Genomic DNA, 20,241 nt, shown 5'->3' with positions numbered 1-20,241 from the left:
TTGATTCCCCTCTTTTCTCTCCTGATTCTAATAGTTGGAGTGGCAAAATCGAGGTTACCTTTTGAATCAGAGTGAATGGAGAAGACGGGTCTTGTTGCTAGTGATGAAAGTCGACCCAATAACCTTCATTCTCAATTTCACTAACTTGAAACACCTTCTCCTCCTATTCCATTGCTGTGAACCACCATTGATGGAACCTAGAACCACTCGACTGAGTGAATTCATCTGTTTCGGTCACTATTTTTCCATTTTCAAATAGTGAAAAAGACTGCAATTTGGTCAAGAAAAAAATTTAAAGAAGTAAGACACATGTAGGGCGGCGGTGGTAGTGGCTTTAGGGTGACGATAGTCGTGGGTTCAGGGTAGTGACGGTCCTGTGGTGGTGGATTGAGGTCATGTGTTTTAAGTTTTTGACTTTTTGTTTGAGAGAGAGAGAGAGAGAGAGAGAGAGAGAGAGAGAGAGAATGATGGGGGTGGTTGGGGGTAAGGGGTTAATTCTTTTTTTTTTAAAGTAAAATAGTATTAGGATAATTATGAAAAACACAAAAAAGAAAATAAAAGGACATAACCGTCTTTTCAAGTTTATTTGGACCAAAATCACAGGAAGTTTTTGATTTTGGATTTTTCATGCAAGTTGAAAACTTTTTGGACCCTATACAAAGTTTTTCGCAAACCATAAGAACCAATTTTGCGGTTTTGTCCTTCTTTTATGAATATAAGCTTTGATTAAAAGTAAAGGATAACAACATTATAAATAATATAAAAGTTGCTAAAAATAATTAATCATGATGTATACTTGCTTTTATAATAAGATGGTCACCTGCAACCCGATTATCACTCGCAACCCGTTTACAACCCATGGCCACAATCTAGAGCAGTCGTACCATTTTGGCCTAGGAGTGGTATGGTCATTTTGGTTTTGAAAAAATTTAGACGTAAAATTAGAAATTTTCAAAGACATGATTTTTCATTTAATGTAGTTAGGAATAGGGATTTCAAAAAAGTCTCGTGGGACCCTGAGCCCGTGGAACCCCGATCCCGATATTTGGTTAAAAAATCAGGGTCGGGGGTGAGGGCAAGTCTAACCCCCATTTTTATTCCGGGGGTAGGGGCGGGGGCGGGTAGTCCCGTCCCGAAACCCTAATGGGGCCCCATTAATATATTAATTATATCAATATATATTAATTATAAAAATATAATAAATAATAACAATGATTTGGAACCTCCAAAATTAACAAAATACCATGGCTTTAAGTTATTAGTATAATGTTTTTGACACGTTATAATACTTTTATTTTCAACATGTAAAATTAGGCTATAAATAACTATCTTTAAACAAAAATAGCTTCTTTTAGCCCCAAACAACTTCTTTTAGACCAAAGAACAACTTCGTTAGCCCAAAAAGTCAACCCAAATGGGGGTGGGGAAACGTGAGCAGGGGTATGGGTAGGGTAATCCAGGCATTCGGGGGCGGGGGATACAACTCCCGCTACGTTTGCCCCTCTAACATCCCTAGTTGGGAAACATGTCCCATGCATTTAATACAAAAAAGACCGATAGAATACTCTGATTGTTGTTTTGAAACGAATGGTTTTATTTAGATCTTTTGAGTTGTAATTGGAACAAATGGTTCTAATATTGAATGAAAAATTTTCTTCGAAATTTAGAACGTTACATATGATAAGGCCAATATGTCATCATTTTGCGTCTCACCGAAGTCTAAAATGCATTAATTACTACCATGCATACATACTTCTGGTATACATACTTCTGGGCACATACTGGCCACCACCATCAGGTTCAAAGCTAACGACGTACGTCCAACATTAACATATCTAAACGACATGACATGTTAGTTGTAGTCCGGATTTCAGAGCCAAAAATACTGACACTTCAAAGTCATAGAGGTGTAACCATCTTCACATTATTGATATACATAAGCTAATGGTCGAGCATAAGTTACATGATTTATCGTAGGTGACACCAGGGGTGGTCCATGGTGGCACCGGCAACCCTTAACTTTTCCGGCCGCAGCGACAAATTTTTCGAAAATTTCCGAAAATTTTATTTTTTTTACTACGGTGCAACCCCTAACTCTCCGGTGCAACTAAAATCCTGCGTTCGTCCCTAGGTGACACCTGCGACCTACAATACCTACATTGGATCAACTCCAACCCACCGTTTGTTGGGTACATATTCTAGCTCACTGCCTACCTACATGGTATGACAGCAACAATAAGAAGGTGCGGCAATCATACTAAGATCGGCTCATATACTAGATTGACCATCAAAGAGTATTCCTCGTCCGACAGGGAATATGTATGGCCCCATTTCTTTCGGCGATTTGAAGTGGTGGACAACCCACGACCCTAAACCAAGTATCGGAACCATCTGCTTCGTTAATCTATGTTGCATAATAAAGAAACCAATATTAATTAGCATCACAATCATAATGCATAATCGTATTTTTCAAGTTTCATGGAAGCATCATTCAAAATTTTACTTGGATTAGAAGGCAAACTTCGCTCATAAAAGCATATCATCCAACGAGCACGGGGATAAGATACGAACAACTTTACAAGCTACAGTGTTTTAAAATCTCAGGCATGTTTAGATATAAAATTATAAAGTGGGTCCAAGCATTACAAAATATATAAACAAGTTAATTCCATAATTATCTTAAGATGTCATCATGCAAAACCTTTGTTGCATTGAACATACAATCACATTAATAACTGAAGTTTCATACTCAAAACATTGCAAAGATTTGAAGATTTTGAAAATTATTGAAGAGAGCTTTGGGGATTTTAATAGTGCATTTTGAAAGAAAAAAAAATGATGAAAGAGGGTTAAACGAAAGGATTCCTTAAACAACCAGTTAATGGTTTGGTTTTAGTTGATGCAAAAAAAATTCAAGATGTCGAACAACTCATTAGAAATCATTTTCAAACATAAAGCTTATAAATAAAAAAAATAAAAAATAAAACTTTAAGGAACAAAACAATCTTTTATTCAAGTCTAATTAAGAATATTATGGTATGTGTATATATAGCTCGGCCCTATATTGTTGTATAGCTCTTTACGGATCATGTAATTATATCTATTTATTCCAGTTAACGAGAACGCATCAGTTCATAGGAAATAATATATTTCAAGAAATAGTTTCTGATATCGTATAAATGCAAATAATATTTTATGTTATTTTACTGTTAAAACATTATGTCATTATCTTATTGGTGAAGAGTTATCAACTCAAATATTTCAAAACATTCCTTTCATGTAACTAACAGAGAGAAAGACATTGCTCTTAAAATGGACATATCAGCTACGTTACAACTTTTACAAGGTCCATCGTTTTCACATTCATTTTCTTATATATATTGTGTAGCTTATTATATTTCTACAAAAGATATTATTGTTTCCAGATATAACATTAATATGTAACTTATAATAAGTATTCTTGTAAATTATGCCACTTCAAAATTTAAGGCTCTCGTGGACATTTACTCAACAAAGTATGGCTTATGAGATCGATAGCCAATTAGCCACCTACCAAAGTAATACTCAATCAGGCATCAACAAGGGACCCCTTAATACTTGGATGGAGTAGAGTGGAAGTCAATAGTTAATTAGCACTAGCACCCAATAACATGATAAACAGTATCAGATTATTTGGTGTTTCGTTGTTAAATTAGTGATGATTTAAAATATTATAGTATGAAACTGAAAGATTCATGTGTGACTTTTATTTGAGACATTCATATGAACGAGTCATGTGTGTTGGGAAGGAAAATATTATCTTGTTTATATGGGTAGATGATAGGTGTAAGGTTGTGTTTGACGGCCTAGATCTAACTTATAAACTAATTTTTTGAAAGGCTACTTCAATTTTCAAGGGTTTTTAAAAAAAATTCAAAGATACACCAATTTAATTATAGAAAACATATTCTTCTAAATGTCATTTTACTTCATTATTTATCATCCAGCTGGCTTATCAACTAATTTTTATTTTTTTGTCAATCATTCTTTTTATCAGCTAGCTTACAAATTAACAACTAGTTTCTCAACTATCCGATAGTTAGTAATTAGAAGTTAATATCATCAAGTTAGTGATAATTTGTATTTTCCCATAATTCATAAATATATTACTAAAGGGTATAAATACAAGATTAAGTCATGGGCCGATACACGCAATACATACAAACTAATGGGTTATCATAATACAATATAATACATAATACTAACACATGAGTATAAGTATGCTAACACCCCCCTCCCCCCCCCCCCCCCCCCACACACACACACACACCCACCCACCTCCGCGCGTGCGAAGTTTGATCGGGATGAAAGTTCTAAATGCTCAAACTGGCCTTAAAATCATTGAAAAGATAAGTTGGAAGACCTTTGGTAAAGATGCCGACATACTGAATTGAGGACGGTATGTGAAAGACACGAACGAGACCACATGCTACTAGGTTGCACACAAAATGAATATCAATCTTGATGTGCTTTATATGTTGATGTTGAACCAGGTTCGAAGACACGTAAATCGAATTGATGTTGCCACAATAGATAATGGTGGCTTCGTCATACTGACATCAGAGTAGCTCACGAAGTAAGTTACAAACCAAACATGTCTCAGCAACGACGTTGGCAACACCGCGATACTCAGCCTCAATGTTGGAGCAAGAAATGACACCTTGTCGTTCAGATGACCAAGATATCAGGTTATCACCGTTATCACCAAAAAATATGCGATATCCAGAAGTGAAACGACGGGATACTAGACAACCTCCCTGTGACAATAGTCAATTTCAGGTCAAGTCAAAGTCAACGAGTCAAACCGGTCGACTCAATTAAACTTTGTATATTAGGGTCTACATTATGTAATTACTATACAACTCACTATTTTAATGAGAAAGCATCATTTGGAAATTCGTGTGTTTAATTTTCCTTAGCCTTGATAATGCTAAACAATGAACCAAACCGATAAAACAATGTTGCATACTCATCTGGAGTGTGTAAGATCCTAAAACATGACTTAATGGGGTTTACGGACCTTGCGTTGCCAAGCCGGACACTCAAAAGGTCACAAAAGAAGCCTCTCTTAATATCCTTCACTCTATCTCTCCTAAATCTCTCTCCGTATGTGAAATCTCTCCAAGTATGTCAAATATCTCCCAAATCTCTCCAAGAATGTGGAATCTCTCCTAAATCTCTCTCCGTATGTGAAATCTCTCCAAGTATGTCAAATCTCTCCCAAATCTCTCCAAGAATGTGGAATCTCTCCTAAATCTCTCTCCGTATGTGAAATCTCTCCGAAATCTCTCCGAAATCTCTCCCAACTCCTTAAAATCACTCGGGGCATCCCGACCCTTAATTTAGTCGAAAACCGCTCGAAAACGGAAGTCTACGCGAAAAACAACCTTAAGGAGCCGAAACCCCTCTTAAGGAGCCGAAACCCCTCTTAGAGCCGAACCTCCTAAGAACCAAGACCCTCTCAACCGAAATGGACTGAGCCCTCCGTCTATTTCGGTCCCCTGATCATCCGAACCGAGACCTGACTTTCGGTCCGAGACTGGAGCTTCTGTCCGAGGAGCGAGCCTGCGCAGCCAAGACCGAGCCTCGCCTTCTGTTCTTCTCCTCGCACCCTCGGTTCCTCTTCCCCTCCTCTCGGTCCCTTCTCCACTTTCGGTTCTCAACTCCTTAAGAGCCGAGACCTCGCGACTTCGGCCAGAAACTTCGGATTTTGTCAATTTTCACCCGGTTTTCAATATTTTTAGCGTTTTGAGCCCTTTTTCGTGATTTTAACGCGGGATTTTCACCCGAAACTTTATTTTAACATTTAGGGACCCATTTCTACTAATTTCTCACGTTTTGGGGGATAAAAACTTATCCATGAAGAGTGGTTGAAGTACAAAGGTTGCGTGTTGACTTTCTTTGTATTATGACACAAGCAACCACCATACCCACTCCATGACTAACCCACACTCCTCCCCACCATCCCTAGTCACTTCCTTGTACCTTTCCATCAATCATCAGCCCCTCCCACGTTCTAAGAACTGGAACAAATCAACCTCTCTCCTTATTTATACTCACTTGCTCTCATTTCACCAAAAATCAAACACAACTTTTCTCTCAAACTTTTTCTCTCTATTTCGGGACTCCAAGGCTGATCATCAAGCTTTATTATACTCTTGGAAAGTATAATTCATCCTCCTTGTGATTATTACACTTCATTCTACTCCAATCATCGATTGCTTACACAAACTCCATCACTTTGATGTTAGATTCTCGAAAATCTTCAAGGCATCTTCAAGTGTTCTTGAGTGGAACACTTCCCTTCTCCAACATTCATCTACTGAAATCACATAAGATGAGTTCATACCCCTACATTTCCATGTTTTCTTAAGTTTTAGGGGGGGGGGGATACAAGTTAAATCATCAAGAAATCAACTAAACTTTCCCAACAGCTTTCATCAGAAAAGTTGGACTTCAATCATGGACTGTTTTGTACAACCTAAACATTTTAGTTTTCAAAACTGTAGAAGGTGCAAGTAGTTCAAGTCCTTATCTTTAAAATGGCTACTTGCACATCTCCATACGATTTTTCTACAATTTATGGTGATTTTTACAAAACTGCCTATCATTTCAAACATCAATCCGCACCAGTCTGTGATTATGGACTTGTTCACACAAGTTAGAGGTCACTAAAAATCACAAGAAAAATTATAAAGAAACTAGACTGATTTTCCAAACTCTCAGAATTTACAGATTCTGATTTGGACCTTTGATGATTTTTCTACAAATTTTCTAAGAACAGTGATAGAAAATGTTACCAACAGAAAAATGCTATCAATTTCAATTCACCTTGTAACATGTTGAGCAAGGTGTATATCTTTGTGTGATTATATGTTATTGCAATGTATGACATTTTTGTCTTAGTATATGGACATACATCAGTTAACAAATGGAGTTTGCTAGATAAAGCATAGAAATAACAATTTTTTATAATCAAAGTACATCCATTTCATACAAACATTTGAATAAACTATGTTAAGTATAGTTTACGTACATTACCACTACTACCCTTGTTTTGATAAACTATAATAGGTATAGTTTATGATACATCACATAACACACTCATACAAAAAGGGTACAGTTATACAAAAAGAGATTTTCATTACATTACGCGTGAATTCGTTAATGACTTTTGTGAGACATTCGTTTCACTTTACCAATAAGTCTTGTATTGTAACCAGAGTCTCCTGGAGGGAGAGCGTGATAGTTGTATATAGATCTATGTTGGGATTGACAAACCCATACCTGAGCTGCTTGCAACAGCTAGACCGGCAGGTCTGAGGTGACAAATGTCATAACATTTCCGACGCTTGAAGCACGTCGTTTCAGGCCACCTAGGTCATAACATGATTATAATAACTCACATTAAGTATTAACAAACATAGAATTTACGGGGATTTCACTGATATCTAACGAGTTTATGTAAATTTAAACTTGCATTGTTTTACTATAAATATGACAAATTATTTGTACATTCCGGTCTTTGGGTTTTAAGACTAAATTTACACATAAATGAAAATATTGGATTTTCTAGAACGGACACTACTTTTAAAAGAAAAGGATTTCATAATTGCATACAAAAACTTATGAACTCACCAACCTTTGTGTTGACATTTTTTTTAAACCACTTATATTCTCAGGGAATCACTAAACAGGTAATCAAGTGTTTTTGAGGATGGGACGTTAAGGCGTCAAACATTTCACATTTTGTCAACATATTGTAATTGATTTGGAAACATGTAATTCATACAATGATGTAACTTTTTCAGTTATATATATGTTTGTTGTGTTTTCTTAAATCACTATTGCAATTGTTGTTATGATGCTATACATGAAGTCCTCCACCCCCGGACGTTTCCGCCATCCTTGGTTTGGGGGTGTGACACCCCCCTTTCTTCGTCCTCAGTCAACATTAGAGTAGAAACAGAGATCAAATGAGTGTGACATATATAACAATAAACCATGGTCAAGAGTCCCATGAATGTAACGTAAGATGTGCTTAAGAGCATGCATATGAGGCTCTTGAGGATCATGCATGAAAAGGCAAACTGTTGAACAAAGAAGGTAATATCCGGCTGTGTAAATGTGAGATACTAAAGGGCCCCGACAAGACAACAATAAAATGAGGGGTCAGAGCGACAGGAGGGCCAGTGGCATCCAGTTTATGTGTGGTCTTGGATGGTGTGCGAGCATGCCCGGACCCGCATAGGACCCCGAAAAAAATAGGGCCCGAGTTTTAGCCAACTTATATAGTAAACATGTTAATATATATATATTGCATTACGTAAGAAATATGTGAAAATGTATTCTCATTCAACTGGTAAACGACATGGGGGCTATTCCTACATTCTAAGTTGGGGAATAGGACTAATTAAGGTAATTAACTTTTCGGTTTGTTCACATGTAGCTAACTATCTTTTTTTTGTACACATCTAGGTAACAAACTTTTTGAAACTGTTCACATATGACCATTATGACCTGCTGTAGCAGGTTACATCCGGCTACAGTAGGTCATAATGGTTACATGTGAACACTTTCAACAATTTCATTACCTAGATATGTTCAAAAGAAAAATAGTTACCCAAATATGAACAAAGCCAAAAGTAAGAGTAAATTACACAAATGGTCCCTGTGGTTTGGGGGAATTTATGCGTTTGGTCCCTAACTTATTTTTTTAATTCGGATGGTCTCTACTGTTTAGTTTTGTTGCGTTTGGTCCCTATCTTACCTAAAAAGACTAGTGTGTCCTTATTAATTTAATTTTTTTTAATTAATTTTCTTATTTATGTATTTTTTTTATATGTTTAAAAAAACTAATAGACCCCGCATATCTGTATCTCCTCATCATCCCACCTTTCATCATCCTCAACTTCTATTTCTTTTCCATTTTTAATGACATCGAAGTTTTCACCATCTATTCTTTTTTGGTCCTTCAACTCTAGTGAACCAACACAATAACCCAATAAAGTGAAGAGACAGTGGGTTATGGTGTTTGTTCGCCAGAGTTGAAGGACAAAAAAAAAGGATGGTGAAGACTTCCATGTCACTAAAGATTGAAAGAAAATAGAGGTTGAAGAGGATGTGAGATGAGATGGTGACCAGTGGGACCCAAATTAAATTTATCAAATGTGGTTTTAGGTTTACGGTGAGGAGATACAAATATGTGAGGTCTATTAATTTTTTTAAACATATAAAAAACATAAATAAGAAAATTAATTTAAAAAAATAAATTAATAAGGACACAATAGTCGTTTTAGGTAAGACAGAGACTAAGCGCGCAACAAAAATAAACAGTAGGGACCATCCGAGTTAAAAAATAAGTTAAGCACCAAATGCACAAATTCCCCCAAACCATAGGGACCATTCATGTAATTTACTGTTACTTTTGGTTTTGTGCATATTTAGGTAACTATTTTTTTTACACATCTAGGTAACGAACTTGATGAAAGTGTTTACATATAACCATTATGACATGTTGTAGCTGGATGTAACCTGCTACAGCAGGTCATAATGGTCATATGTGAACAGTTCCAAAAAATTTGTTACCTAAATATGTACAAAAAAAAAGATAGTTACCTATATGTAAACAACCTGAAAAGTTAATTACCTTAACAAGTCATATTCTCTTCTAAATTGGGCCTATGTTCGATCCTCTGCCGCTGCAAGCTTTTGTTTTTTTAATAATAATAAGTTGTTAGTTTCCTACTTTCCTTTTTACATGGGCAATGTTAATTCTTCTTACCCCCACCTTCATGCGTGTTTTTTATTAATCAGTTTTTTTTTCTTACCCCCACCTTTTTATTAATTAGTTTTTTTTTTCATTCCCACTTTTCTTTATTAGTTAGTTTTTTTTATTCCACATTTATGTTGTAATTGTTTTCTTTATTTTTTTTCTAATTGCCCTCACTCCCTTAATTGTCCATTTTTTTGAATTAATATAATTTCTTTTGTTTTTCAACTTCGTCCTCATCATATTAATTGATTAGACCATAGTAGTACTAACGAATTATATATATATATATATATATATATATATATATATATATATATATATATTAGGGCCCATCTTTTAAATTTGGCACAGGGCATTCAAAATCAATGGACCCGTCCTGTGTGCGAGCTTGATTGCACCGAAGCATATGCACACACTTAAGGATCTCAGAGGCAAACTTTCGTTAGGAGAGGAAGAGACTGTGAGGAGAGCGGGTGGCAGAGATTCCGAGAAAATAGCTGAGTCCCAAGGTCAGTCATGACCAACTCCCTGCTAAGCTGAACGAGAATACACTGAAGAAGAATCGGAGACGAATTAGTCAAGACAACTTCATCAACATATAGAAGAAGATACGAAGTATCAACACCATCATGATAAATGAAGAGAAAGGAGTCGGTGAGATTGTGTTTGAACTCCATGTGAATAACATGCTAAGCGAACCGCTGATACAAGGCCGTTGAGGCCTGTTTTAGGCCGTATAAGGATCGTTGAAGGTGACATACATAATTCGGATGCTGAGGATCTTAGAATCCCGGGGGCCAATATACAAATTAATGGGTTATCACTATACAATATAATACATAATATTACTACATACAAACTATTGGGCTATCACAATACTATTGGATTAGGTGTCTAAGCCTATAACTATATTTGGTATGTACTTGACCCGGTTGTATGAAGGTCCTTTTGGGTTGCCTTCACCGAAGCAACTTGATTGGATGAATAATGGAGAAAGAGGTTATTATGGTTTATTAATATAATATATGAATAATATATTAAAAGATAAATCATATTGGTTGATTAATATTGGTCAAGAATTAATTAAGAAATTAATTTTGTGATCAAAAGATATTAATTGAACCTAGGGGATGGAATTGCAATTATAAGATAATTGGATTTTGGGCTGAGGATCCATTAGAATGGGGTGGACGAAATCAAGGAGGGAATCCCACCTTGAATTCGTCCAAGGCTTTATTCTGGAAGGTTCCTTTGGACTGCTTAAGGCCTAAGCAATCCAATTTGGGTTTTGACTGAAACCCTAGCAGCTCACCTATATAAAGGACCCCAGGGCTTCATAAATCGGCTACCACAACCCTAAGAAGAGTCTAAGAGATGATTTTAGCCTTCCCCCTCTCCCTATTATTCTCCAACTTTCTTTGGTGTTTGTGATTTGTTAGAGGCACAACATTTGAGGTGCTAAAGTTCTCAAAAGCTCAAGATCTTCAAGCAACAATCAATGTAACCTTCTAACTTGTTTATTAGATGTTATTTTCGTTTTTTTGTATGCTAGATTAGGGTTTACAAGCTTTGGATGATTTGCAAGTACAATTAGAAAAACCTAGATCTAAAGCTTTAGGGTTTGCATGTACATCATAGGATTGATGTTATGCTCAAAACCCATCAAATACAATATAATACATAATATTAATACATGATCATAATTTTGCTAACAGTTAGTAGGAATCATCAATACGTGGATAGAACCTATGACCTCCAATATAAAAGACAAAGTCCCTACCAAATGAGCTAATCACACACTGACACATCAAATTTAAATGTTTAATATATAACAAATGGTTGATACCCATCTTGCATCGCTATGCATACACATAATAAAACCAAATAAAAGATACAAAATCACAATCAAAATCATATTTGTTTCATACATGGAATTTTATAAACGTGAGATATACTTGATTGGTTTCATATAAACCATAATACATAATATACATTCGTGTCAAAAAATATCTTTTGAATCATATTTTTTCTAGCAATTGTTTAGATTAAATACAAATTTGTCAGTCTAAAAAAAATATAATATTGAGGAGATTTTTTTGAATCTTTACCCATCTTTACAGCTTGTTCCCCAGTTGCACTTAAGGACGGAAACGGGCAGATTTGGAGGTGAGGTGAGGAATATGGATGGAAAACCTTGTTCCCGAGTTTAAATTAGGGAAGGAAAGGGAGGGGAGGTGAAGGATTTTGAAGGCCCATTTTCCTTCCAAATTTTCCTCCCAATTTGGGCGGATTCGGGAAGAAAACTGGAAGGATACGTACAATGAATATATTATGGACGATAATACCCTCAACCCTATTTATAACATGACGTAGCCACATAATCAATACCTCCCAACAAGAATTCTCATTCGTGCGTCCCTGTTCAAGTCAGTCGACCTGCTATTCAATTCGTCCCCCTATCACGTATGTCTTCCATATCCCTGTACAATCTTCTTGCTCATAGTTCTTCCATCTAATATGCATGAAACTATTAAATATGAAAAGATTATAAAATACTGCATGTGAATTCACTGTGTTCGATGCTTCCTGTCTTCTTTTTTTGTTGTTTTTTATTGATTCATGAATCACATAACACCTACACACCCCCGAATAACACTATGATTTGTATAATCCTTTTATAACAGATGTACAATTTATGTTATGATGAGCTGTACAGATTATGAGTATATACAAAAAATTACTTGAACATGAGAGGTTATAGATGTTTTGTTGTACAGCTTATGAGTAACATTGCCATTAGCTTTTTCACGTCTATCACATATAGCTTTTATATCACATGCATAGTGTTTTATGTGGTTCCTCTTTCGTAATTTCAAGTCTTTGTAAGCTTTTCAAATGCTTTGCATAACGATATAAGTGGAGCATATTGGTGTTTACTATTGAACCTGCTTTGTGTTCCCCTTCATTGCTAGCTTATTTCTTCCTTACTATTGTTGATTGCCTCACAATCCCACGAGTCTCAAGATTCCTTAATATATTGTATATGTTATTATTTTTAATGCCAAGTTCTTTGGCAAGATCATTCTGGGTTATTCCATCTATTCTGCAACAATAAAAGTAGAGTAAGATCAATATCCTTTATGCTTAGTTTTAAACTTCAAAGTGGTCCAAGAGATAGCATATGAGCTGACTTCGAGATCAAATTCACATAGCTAATGAGATTTTTTTTTCTTTTTTCTTGATCAAATGAATTTTTAGTATTAGGAAAGTGCCACAACCAGCCAAGATGATGATGGGGAAAAAAGACGAAGGCTAGTGGTTACTCTGATGTTCATGGCCATTCTAATACATCGTAGACTTTCGAAAAAAAATAACCATAATTTACTTAGTAAGGAAGAACTATTAAAGCGTCAACTTGAACGAGAACGACTATTACACAAACTTATTAAAGGTGGGAAATGTCGTGAGCTTATTCGTGTGAGTGAACAAGCTTTTAGAAAGTTGTGTACTATCTTACGACGTGATGGTGGACTGCGACCTACGCAATGCATGTCTGTTGAAGAACATGTTGCAAGGTTTCTACACATCGTAGGTAACGATATGAGAAATACAATGGTCTCCTTCATTTATGGGTGTGCTAAATCTACAACAAGTAGGTGCTTCCATAGAGTTCTTCGCGCGGTTGTAGCACTAGAAAGTTACTACATTCAACAACCTAAAGGTGATGTGGTCCCGAAAGAAATTCAAGAGAAAAAGAGATTTTATCCCTACTTCAAGAATTGTGTAGGGGCAATTGACGGGACACATGTGCGTGTAAAAGTACCCAATAGAGATGCCCCTAGATATCGTGGTCGCAAGGGTTACCCTACCATAAATGTCTTAGCCGCATGTTCATTTGATTTGAAGTTTACGTACGTTTTAACTGGATGGGAGGGCACTGCCTCAGACTCAAGGATAGTGAAAGATGCACTTAAAAGAGACGATAAACTACTAATTCCTAGGGGTAATTTTTGATAACTAATTTAATTTTGTGTGTAGTCTTTTATTAGAAAACTAATTACATGTTATTTATAGGCCAATATTGTTTGGTAGACGCTGGTTTGCCTCATACCATTGAACTAATGACACCATATAGAGGTGTCAGGTATCATTTGAAAGAGTATTCTGCTCACCCCCAGTGAATGCAAAAGAGTTGTTCAATCTTATACATGCTTCTTTACGTAACACAATAGAACGGTCGTTTGGTGTTTTAAAAAGAAGGTTCCCAATCGTTAGAAGTTCACAAGAACCTTTTTACTCTTGCGAAACACAATCGGACATTTTTGTGGCATGTTGTATCTTACACAATTTTTTACTAGACGAGGATCGTGATAAAAAACTTGAACATGAAGTCTTACAAGAGGTGTTGGATGAACAACCACAACAAGTGAGACATGATGTTAATAACAGACGTGTGCGTAGTGATGGGGCTGAGGAATTGAGGAACGCTATTACAACTCAAATGTGGAATGATTACTTGTTGAAACCAAACAATGAAATAGATATGTCTAATTAGTTTTATAGTAGATCAACGATTTATCAATTTTATTTCATTCTGTTAATTTAGTTTAATTTTGTAGTGACATTTGCAATTTCTTTTTTTGATGGTGCTATTTAAATTATGAGCCCTTTCTTTTTTATAAATATGTGTACAATTTTTAATAATGTATTTCTGGTTATGTTATCTTTGTATGTACAGAGCAATCATGAACAAAAGGGCAACGGATGGAAGTGTTATGAAAAAAGAAAATTTGACATGGACATATCATATGGATAATGTTCTAGTTGAAGCTCTTGTAAAGGAAGATGATATAGGTAATCGGGTGAATGGTACATTCACTTCACAAGCATATGCGAACATGATTGCAGGGCTGAGTAAAGAGTTTAACAAGTCTATTACAAAAGATCAACTTAAAAATAGAATGAAAACTTTAAAAGGTAATTTTAGTAAATGGTATGATATGTATCGGGGTATTTCGTTGAGTGGGTTCTCATGGAATTCTCAAACAAAACACATTGAAGCAGAGGAGGAAGTATGGGAGCAATTAATTAAAGTATGTGTTGGTTTTACGTTTGATTTATTGTTTTATATAACTTTTTTACCATTGACTTTACTAATTAATTTTTTGGTTTGTTTATAAACAGGCGAACCCTGAAGCAGCTGCATTCAGGACCAAAAAGATTTCAAATTACAGTCAGTTGGAGATGTTATTTCAGATGATAGAGCATCGGGATCAAAAGCGGAAACAGCAAAAGAAAAAAAATACCCGGTTAAGCAAATCCAAAGAAATTAAAATAGAAAAAATTGCTGATGTGGAAAAACTAATGGCAAATATGGAGGTAAGTTTGGAGAACGTACACAAAGATGATGATGAGGACATTCAAATAGTGTCAGCAACAGATGTTTCACCTGATGGGAGTTCAAAAGCAAAGAAGCTGAAGAGTAAAAAAAGAAAACTAGAAAGCAAACTTCAAGATGAAGATGAAGTAGTAGCTGAAACTGAACCTGAACCTCAACCTCAACCTCAACCAGAATCTTTTGAACACAATATTGTGCAAACATTTAAAGAAATCGTTGATGTTATGAGGGAAGGGAACAAATCTCGTGCTATACAGGTGAGGAAATCGAGAAAGAGTTAGAGTTGATGGGTTTGGATGACGATGAATTTGCAGATGATTTCATATATTTATCGCGTAATCAAGCCGATGCTAGGACAATTTTTAGTTCTTCAATGAGGATGAGGAAGATCTTTTTAAGAAAGATGATGAGTGAAGCTCAAAATTGAATCATATCTTTAGGTTTTATGTGATTTGTTTTTTGTTTTTTACAGTAGGTTGCATTGGACTTCATTTGTAAGAGGGGGAATTTTGATTTTCTGGGTTTTCATTGTTGACTTGAGTTTATTTCATTAGTTGATTGTTTGATTAAATGTTTTTGATTGATTTTGATTTGAATTGTAGTTTATTCATATTGTTTACATGTTCTTAACATAATGTCTAAATAGGGGTATAATTGTAATCTTTTAATTTTCTTCTCTTTTCCCTCCTAACTCGGGAACACATAAACTAAAAATTTTACTTTCATTTCCTTCAAACTCGGGAACACGGATTAAATAAAATTTTTCTTTCCCTCCCTTTCCTTCCGTTAATATTTTCCCTCCCTTTTCTTTAACGAATTTACAAAAAACTCGGGTACAAGGTATTAATGATGTTTTAAGATATTTGGATTTAGAAACGAAATTTAATTTTGGAATCAAACTTTATAATATAAAAACAAAGATACAATTACCCTCGACTTGGAAAAGAGAAAAGAACACAATATACTAATGGTTAGCCTTTTGATTACAATTCTATTTTATAACTAAATAAAAAAATAAATTAAAAAAAACGAAAAAAAAAACTTTTGCTATTTTATACTTAAAAGCATATTGACATTCCCTCTACAGAATGGAAGAAAGTAGTAGACGTGGAGGATGGACAAAAGAGACACCCAACCCCTCTCCTTGCAGAGATTTACACAGAGAAAGTAGGGAGAAGAAGAGGGAGAGGATATTGTGGTATGATTTCTTCAAACATCACCTAATAAACCTGTCTTTAAGAAGAAGAAGAAGAAAACAGCAACAAGAATTCTAATTTCGTCTGTATTTCAATCGATTGTTCCTACAAATTTTAAGCAGATGAAGATGCTTCGCAGGGAACTCCAAAACCATGAAATCAGAAGGTAGAAATTCTCGTAGTCCTCAATTTCTCAGTTATAACCACTTCATCACATTGTGTTCATTTGTGCGTTTACGTTCTTTTCCTTAAAATTGCTGTTAAATTGCATTGATGAACAATTTTCCAACTTTGGTAATTGTAAACGAGGGCAAATTTTGTTATTAATTTATATTCGATTTACTTAATTTTTGCTACTATATGTTTGCTTTTATTCGATACAGAATTTCCTGTTGAAGATCTCAGAATTATGCTTCATTTCATGAAGATCCTTTGAAGCTTCTCCAAAAATATATGATTAAATTAAGATGTCTGATTTCGTTAATTAAGATCAAACATAGTGTTTAGTTTGAGGTGAACATCATCAATCAACCACAGATACGAGATTAAGACAGGGGTTTTGGGAATTTCTTTGAAGAACAATCAACAATGGCAGCTGCAGCATGGGATCATTTAGGGGAAATTGCAAATGTGGCTCAACTAACAGGTTTTGATGCAGTGAGGCTAATAGGAATGATTGTAAAAGCTGCTAGCACTGCTCGTTTGCACAAAAACAACTGCAAGCAATTCGCAATGCATTTGAGATTGATTGGAAATCTTTTAGAACAACTTCAAATCAGTGAACTCAAGAAGTATCCAGAAACCCGTGAACCTTTAGAGCAACTTGAAGATGCATTAAGAAGATCTTACATTTTGGTGAATAGTTGTCAGGATAGAAGCTATTTCTACTTACTTGCAATGGGTTGGACCATTGTTTATCAATTTAAAAAGGCACAAGATGAGATCGATAGGTACTTGAAGATCATACCTCTCATTACTCTTGTGGATAATTCTCGATTCAAGGTATTAACTTGATTTTAATGTGGATTCAACTCTCTCTCTCTCTCTCTCTCTCTCTCTCTCATGTAAATAAATATTCATTTTACCTTTAGGGATAATGACATAAAGACCCTTAAATTTGACAAAAAATTGCGGATTTACCCATTTATGGATTATAGGTTCACTAAAACATGATGTTTACAACTTTTTTTTTTTTTTTTTTTTTTCCAAATTTACCCTTTTTTGCAGATTTACCCTGTAAAACTAAACCTTTATTCGAAACTTAAAAGGCTTTAATGAACCAGAAAACCAAACTTCAGTTCTTTTCAGAACCAAAAAAAGGATACAAACTGAACATTTCTGCCAAAACTAAGGGCTTTAATGAACCTAAAATACACAAAAAGGTAAAATTAAAAAAAAAAGTTGCAAACATCGGGTTTTAGTGAAACATAAGGGCTTTTATGTCATTATATCTTATCTTTACACTCCAAAAGAAACAAATTTCACAATATTTATCAAGAGGAGTTGGTAGGAGAAAAAAGAAAGGGAAATAGGTAAAAGGTTAGTGTCTTAATCCATTAAGTCATTTTGTTAGATCAAGATCTAAAGAAACAGTTATGTGTAGCTATTTAGATTAACTTGTTAAGTCAAAAAGAAACAACTTGTATAACTTTTATGCAGGAAAGATTGGAATATATTGAAATGGACAAAAACGAATACACATTAGATGAAGAAGACCAAAGGGTGCAAGATGTTATCATGAAGCCTAATCCATCTAATACCGATGATGTTGCTGTTTTGAGAAGATCCCTTTCTTTTAGCTACCCAGATTTGCCTTTCAATGAGTTTATAAAGAAAGAAAATGAAAAGCTTCATATGGAACTACAACATTCACAATCCTATTTAGATGTTAGCCAATGTGAAATGATTCAAAATCTCATGGAAATCGTGGATGTTTTTGCTTCAAATTCTCAGTATGAGAAGAATATGGAATACTATCCGTATGTTATTAGCAATAAAGAACATGAAGATCACAATGAGGTGCAAAAGAATGTTCTTTCAACTTCAAGGTTTGTAAATTCTACATAAATATTGATCAAAATTTATGTTTCCTGGAAGAATTGATGATAGATATATTGATATATCTATTGTTTTTCAGAAGCATTTCTTCAGTTTCATCCAGACAAGATTTGCTTTCTTCTAGAGGATCTTATCGAGAGGAAGCATGGCATTCAGATGTTCTTAGTTGTTGTTCAGAGCCTATGATGTGTATGTCTTGTAGTCCTTCATCCTACATGTATTATTTTGTATTTCTCCCTTGTGAACTAACCAGGTTTTTATGTGTTTCTATAGGCTTAAAAACCTTCTTATTTCCATGTGGAACACTCTCAAAAATTGCTACAGTGGCAACAAACACGCACATGAGTAAGATTGCCTACTTAATACCAATGTCGTTTAACTAAGAGCATTATGTGGTAGGATTATATTTATTATTTCTTATAATGCATTAGAAGCTTACACGAAAAAAATGTGATTTTATCAGCTTCAGCAGATGCATGCAATGAGCTGATGGCTTACTCCCTAATAGCATCATGTTGTTGCTACACTTGTTGCATTAGGAGGAAGCTTCGGAATACTTTGAACATCAGGGTAATACTGTTTAAGCCTTATACTGTGTTTGACATGCATTGAACTGGTCAACTGGTACTTGGACTGATGTCAAGAAGACAAAAAATTGTCGTTTCTTTGTCCCACCCAAAAAGGTGGCACAAGGAGGGACAGAGACTCGCTCTTGATCTCTCATCTGTTCAAAAGACGTAAATGCCCTTCTCATCCTCGTCGTTGAAAATAGCCCTGAAAACCTTGTCCAGTACAGTCCAGTGTAACACATGCAGCCTTCGGCTGCATTTGTTGCACGGTACATGACTATGCCACGTTTTTTAGGCTATTTTCAATGACAAGGATGAGAAGGGCATTTACGTCTTTTGAACAGATGAGTGATCGAGAGCGAGTCTCTGTCCCTACTTGTTCCACTTTTTTGGATAGGACAAAAAAATGACAATTTTTGTCTTATTTACATTGGTCCAAGTACCGGTTGACCAGTTCAATGCTTACCAAACACAGTACAACTTGTTCTGTCATATACTGTTTGCAGGGAGGGTGGTGTGGTGACTTTGTATTGCATTTATGTTGCTGTTGTTGTGCGCTTGTCCAAGAATTACGGGAAATTGAAATGCGAGGAATTCATGGTGGGATGACTTTCTAGTGATTATTATTATTTGTTATTATTGGTATTTATGCATTATTTTGGGTAGTAATTGATGTGATCAAATATCAACAGTTGAAGGTCCTCAGAAGATAAAAACAATCCCTCCCTCCACACAGTACATGGAATCATAGAGGGATAATAGAACGTATCAATTCATGGCAATTCTTTTTCTTTTCATAATATTTTGGTTTTAGGAGGCAGAATTGGGAGTTTACACACGTGTATTGTGTTTGCTAGTTGAAAAACTGTTATTCTGTGAATAAATTTAATAAAAATTCCATATCTTTTCCAACTTTCTGGCTTCTGCTATAGTATTGTTAACCATTAAATAGTTGTTTCATATTAATTCATAAATCAAATCAGACATTGTAAATGTTTTCATGGACAAGTTTTCTGTTGGGAAAATGTAATGTGGTTTAGGTGAACCCGCCTCTGCCTCCCAATCTCCTCAACCAACCACCACCTGTCTCCTCCACATCTATGCCGTATCTCTGTCAACTGGCCACCCTAACTCACTTTATACACTACCCCAAACCATGCCGGACACCACCAGAAACCGCCTCACTTCGAGACTAGTTTTTATATT

At 35.3% G+C, this 20,241-nt stretch overlaps 1 protein-coding gene across 2 annotated transcripts; it reads left to right on the top strand.

The window, feature by feature from the left end:
* Window positions 1-16,311: 16,311 nt before the first annotated feature.
* LOC111917016 (protein MID1-COMPLEMENTING ACTIVITY 1) lies at window positions 16,312-19,947 on the top strand. 2 transcript variants are annotated; one of them, XM_023912663.2, is made up of 9 exons: window positions 16,313-16,410; window positions 16,531-16,574; window positions 16,792-17,410; window positions 18,068-18,456; window positions 18,546-18,655; window positions 18,740-18,811; window positions 18,930-19,036; window positions 19,542-19,635; window positions 19,728-19,947. In XM_023912663.2, exons 3-9 carry the CDS (start codon window positions 16,997-16,999, stop codon window positions 19,784-19,786), a joined length of 1,245 nt encoding a protein of 414 aa, XP_023768431.1. In that variant the 5' UTR covers window positions 16,313-16,410; window positions 16,531-16,574; window positions 16,792-16,996; the 3' UTR covers window positions 19,787-19,947. The 2 variants fall into 2 exon arrangements, with proteins under 2 accessions (XP_023768430.1, XP_023768431.1); XM_023912662.2 differs by having other exon boundaries at window positions 16,312-16,574.
* The last annotated feature ends 294 nt before the right edge of the window (window positions 19,948-20,241 follow it).

The sequence above is a fragment of the Lactuca sativa genome, chromosome 4 (assembly GCF_002870075.4).
Source record: "Lactuca sativa cultivar Salinas chromosome 4, Lsat_Salinas_v11, whole genome shotgun sequence".
Classification (NCBI taxonomy): domain Eukaryota; kingdom Viridiplantae; phylum Streptophyta; class Magnoliopsida; order Asterales; family Asteraceae; genus Lactuca; species Lactuca sativa.
The sequence above is the reverse complement of the archived record's forward strand: the minus strand, read 5'-3'. Positions and strand labels throughout refer to the sequence as shown.

What these genes read in the sequence shown, in the direction of transcription:
- LOC111917016 (XM_023912662.2), top strand. Translation starts at nt 16,997, where the DNA reads ATGGCAGCTGCAGCATGGGATCATTTAGGGGAAATTGCAAATGTGGCT. An exon ending in AATGTTCTTTCAACTTCAAG is followed by an intron (nt 18,457 to 18,545) that starts GTTTGTAAATTC and finishes ATTGTTTTTCAG; the next exon opens with AAGCATTTCTTCAGTTTCAT. An exon ending in TGAAATGCGAGGAATTCATG is followed by an intron (nt 19,636 to 19,727) that starts GTGGGATGACTT and finishes AAATATCAACAG; the next exon opens with TTGAAGGTCCTCAGAAGATA.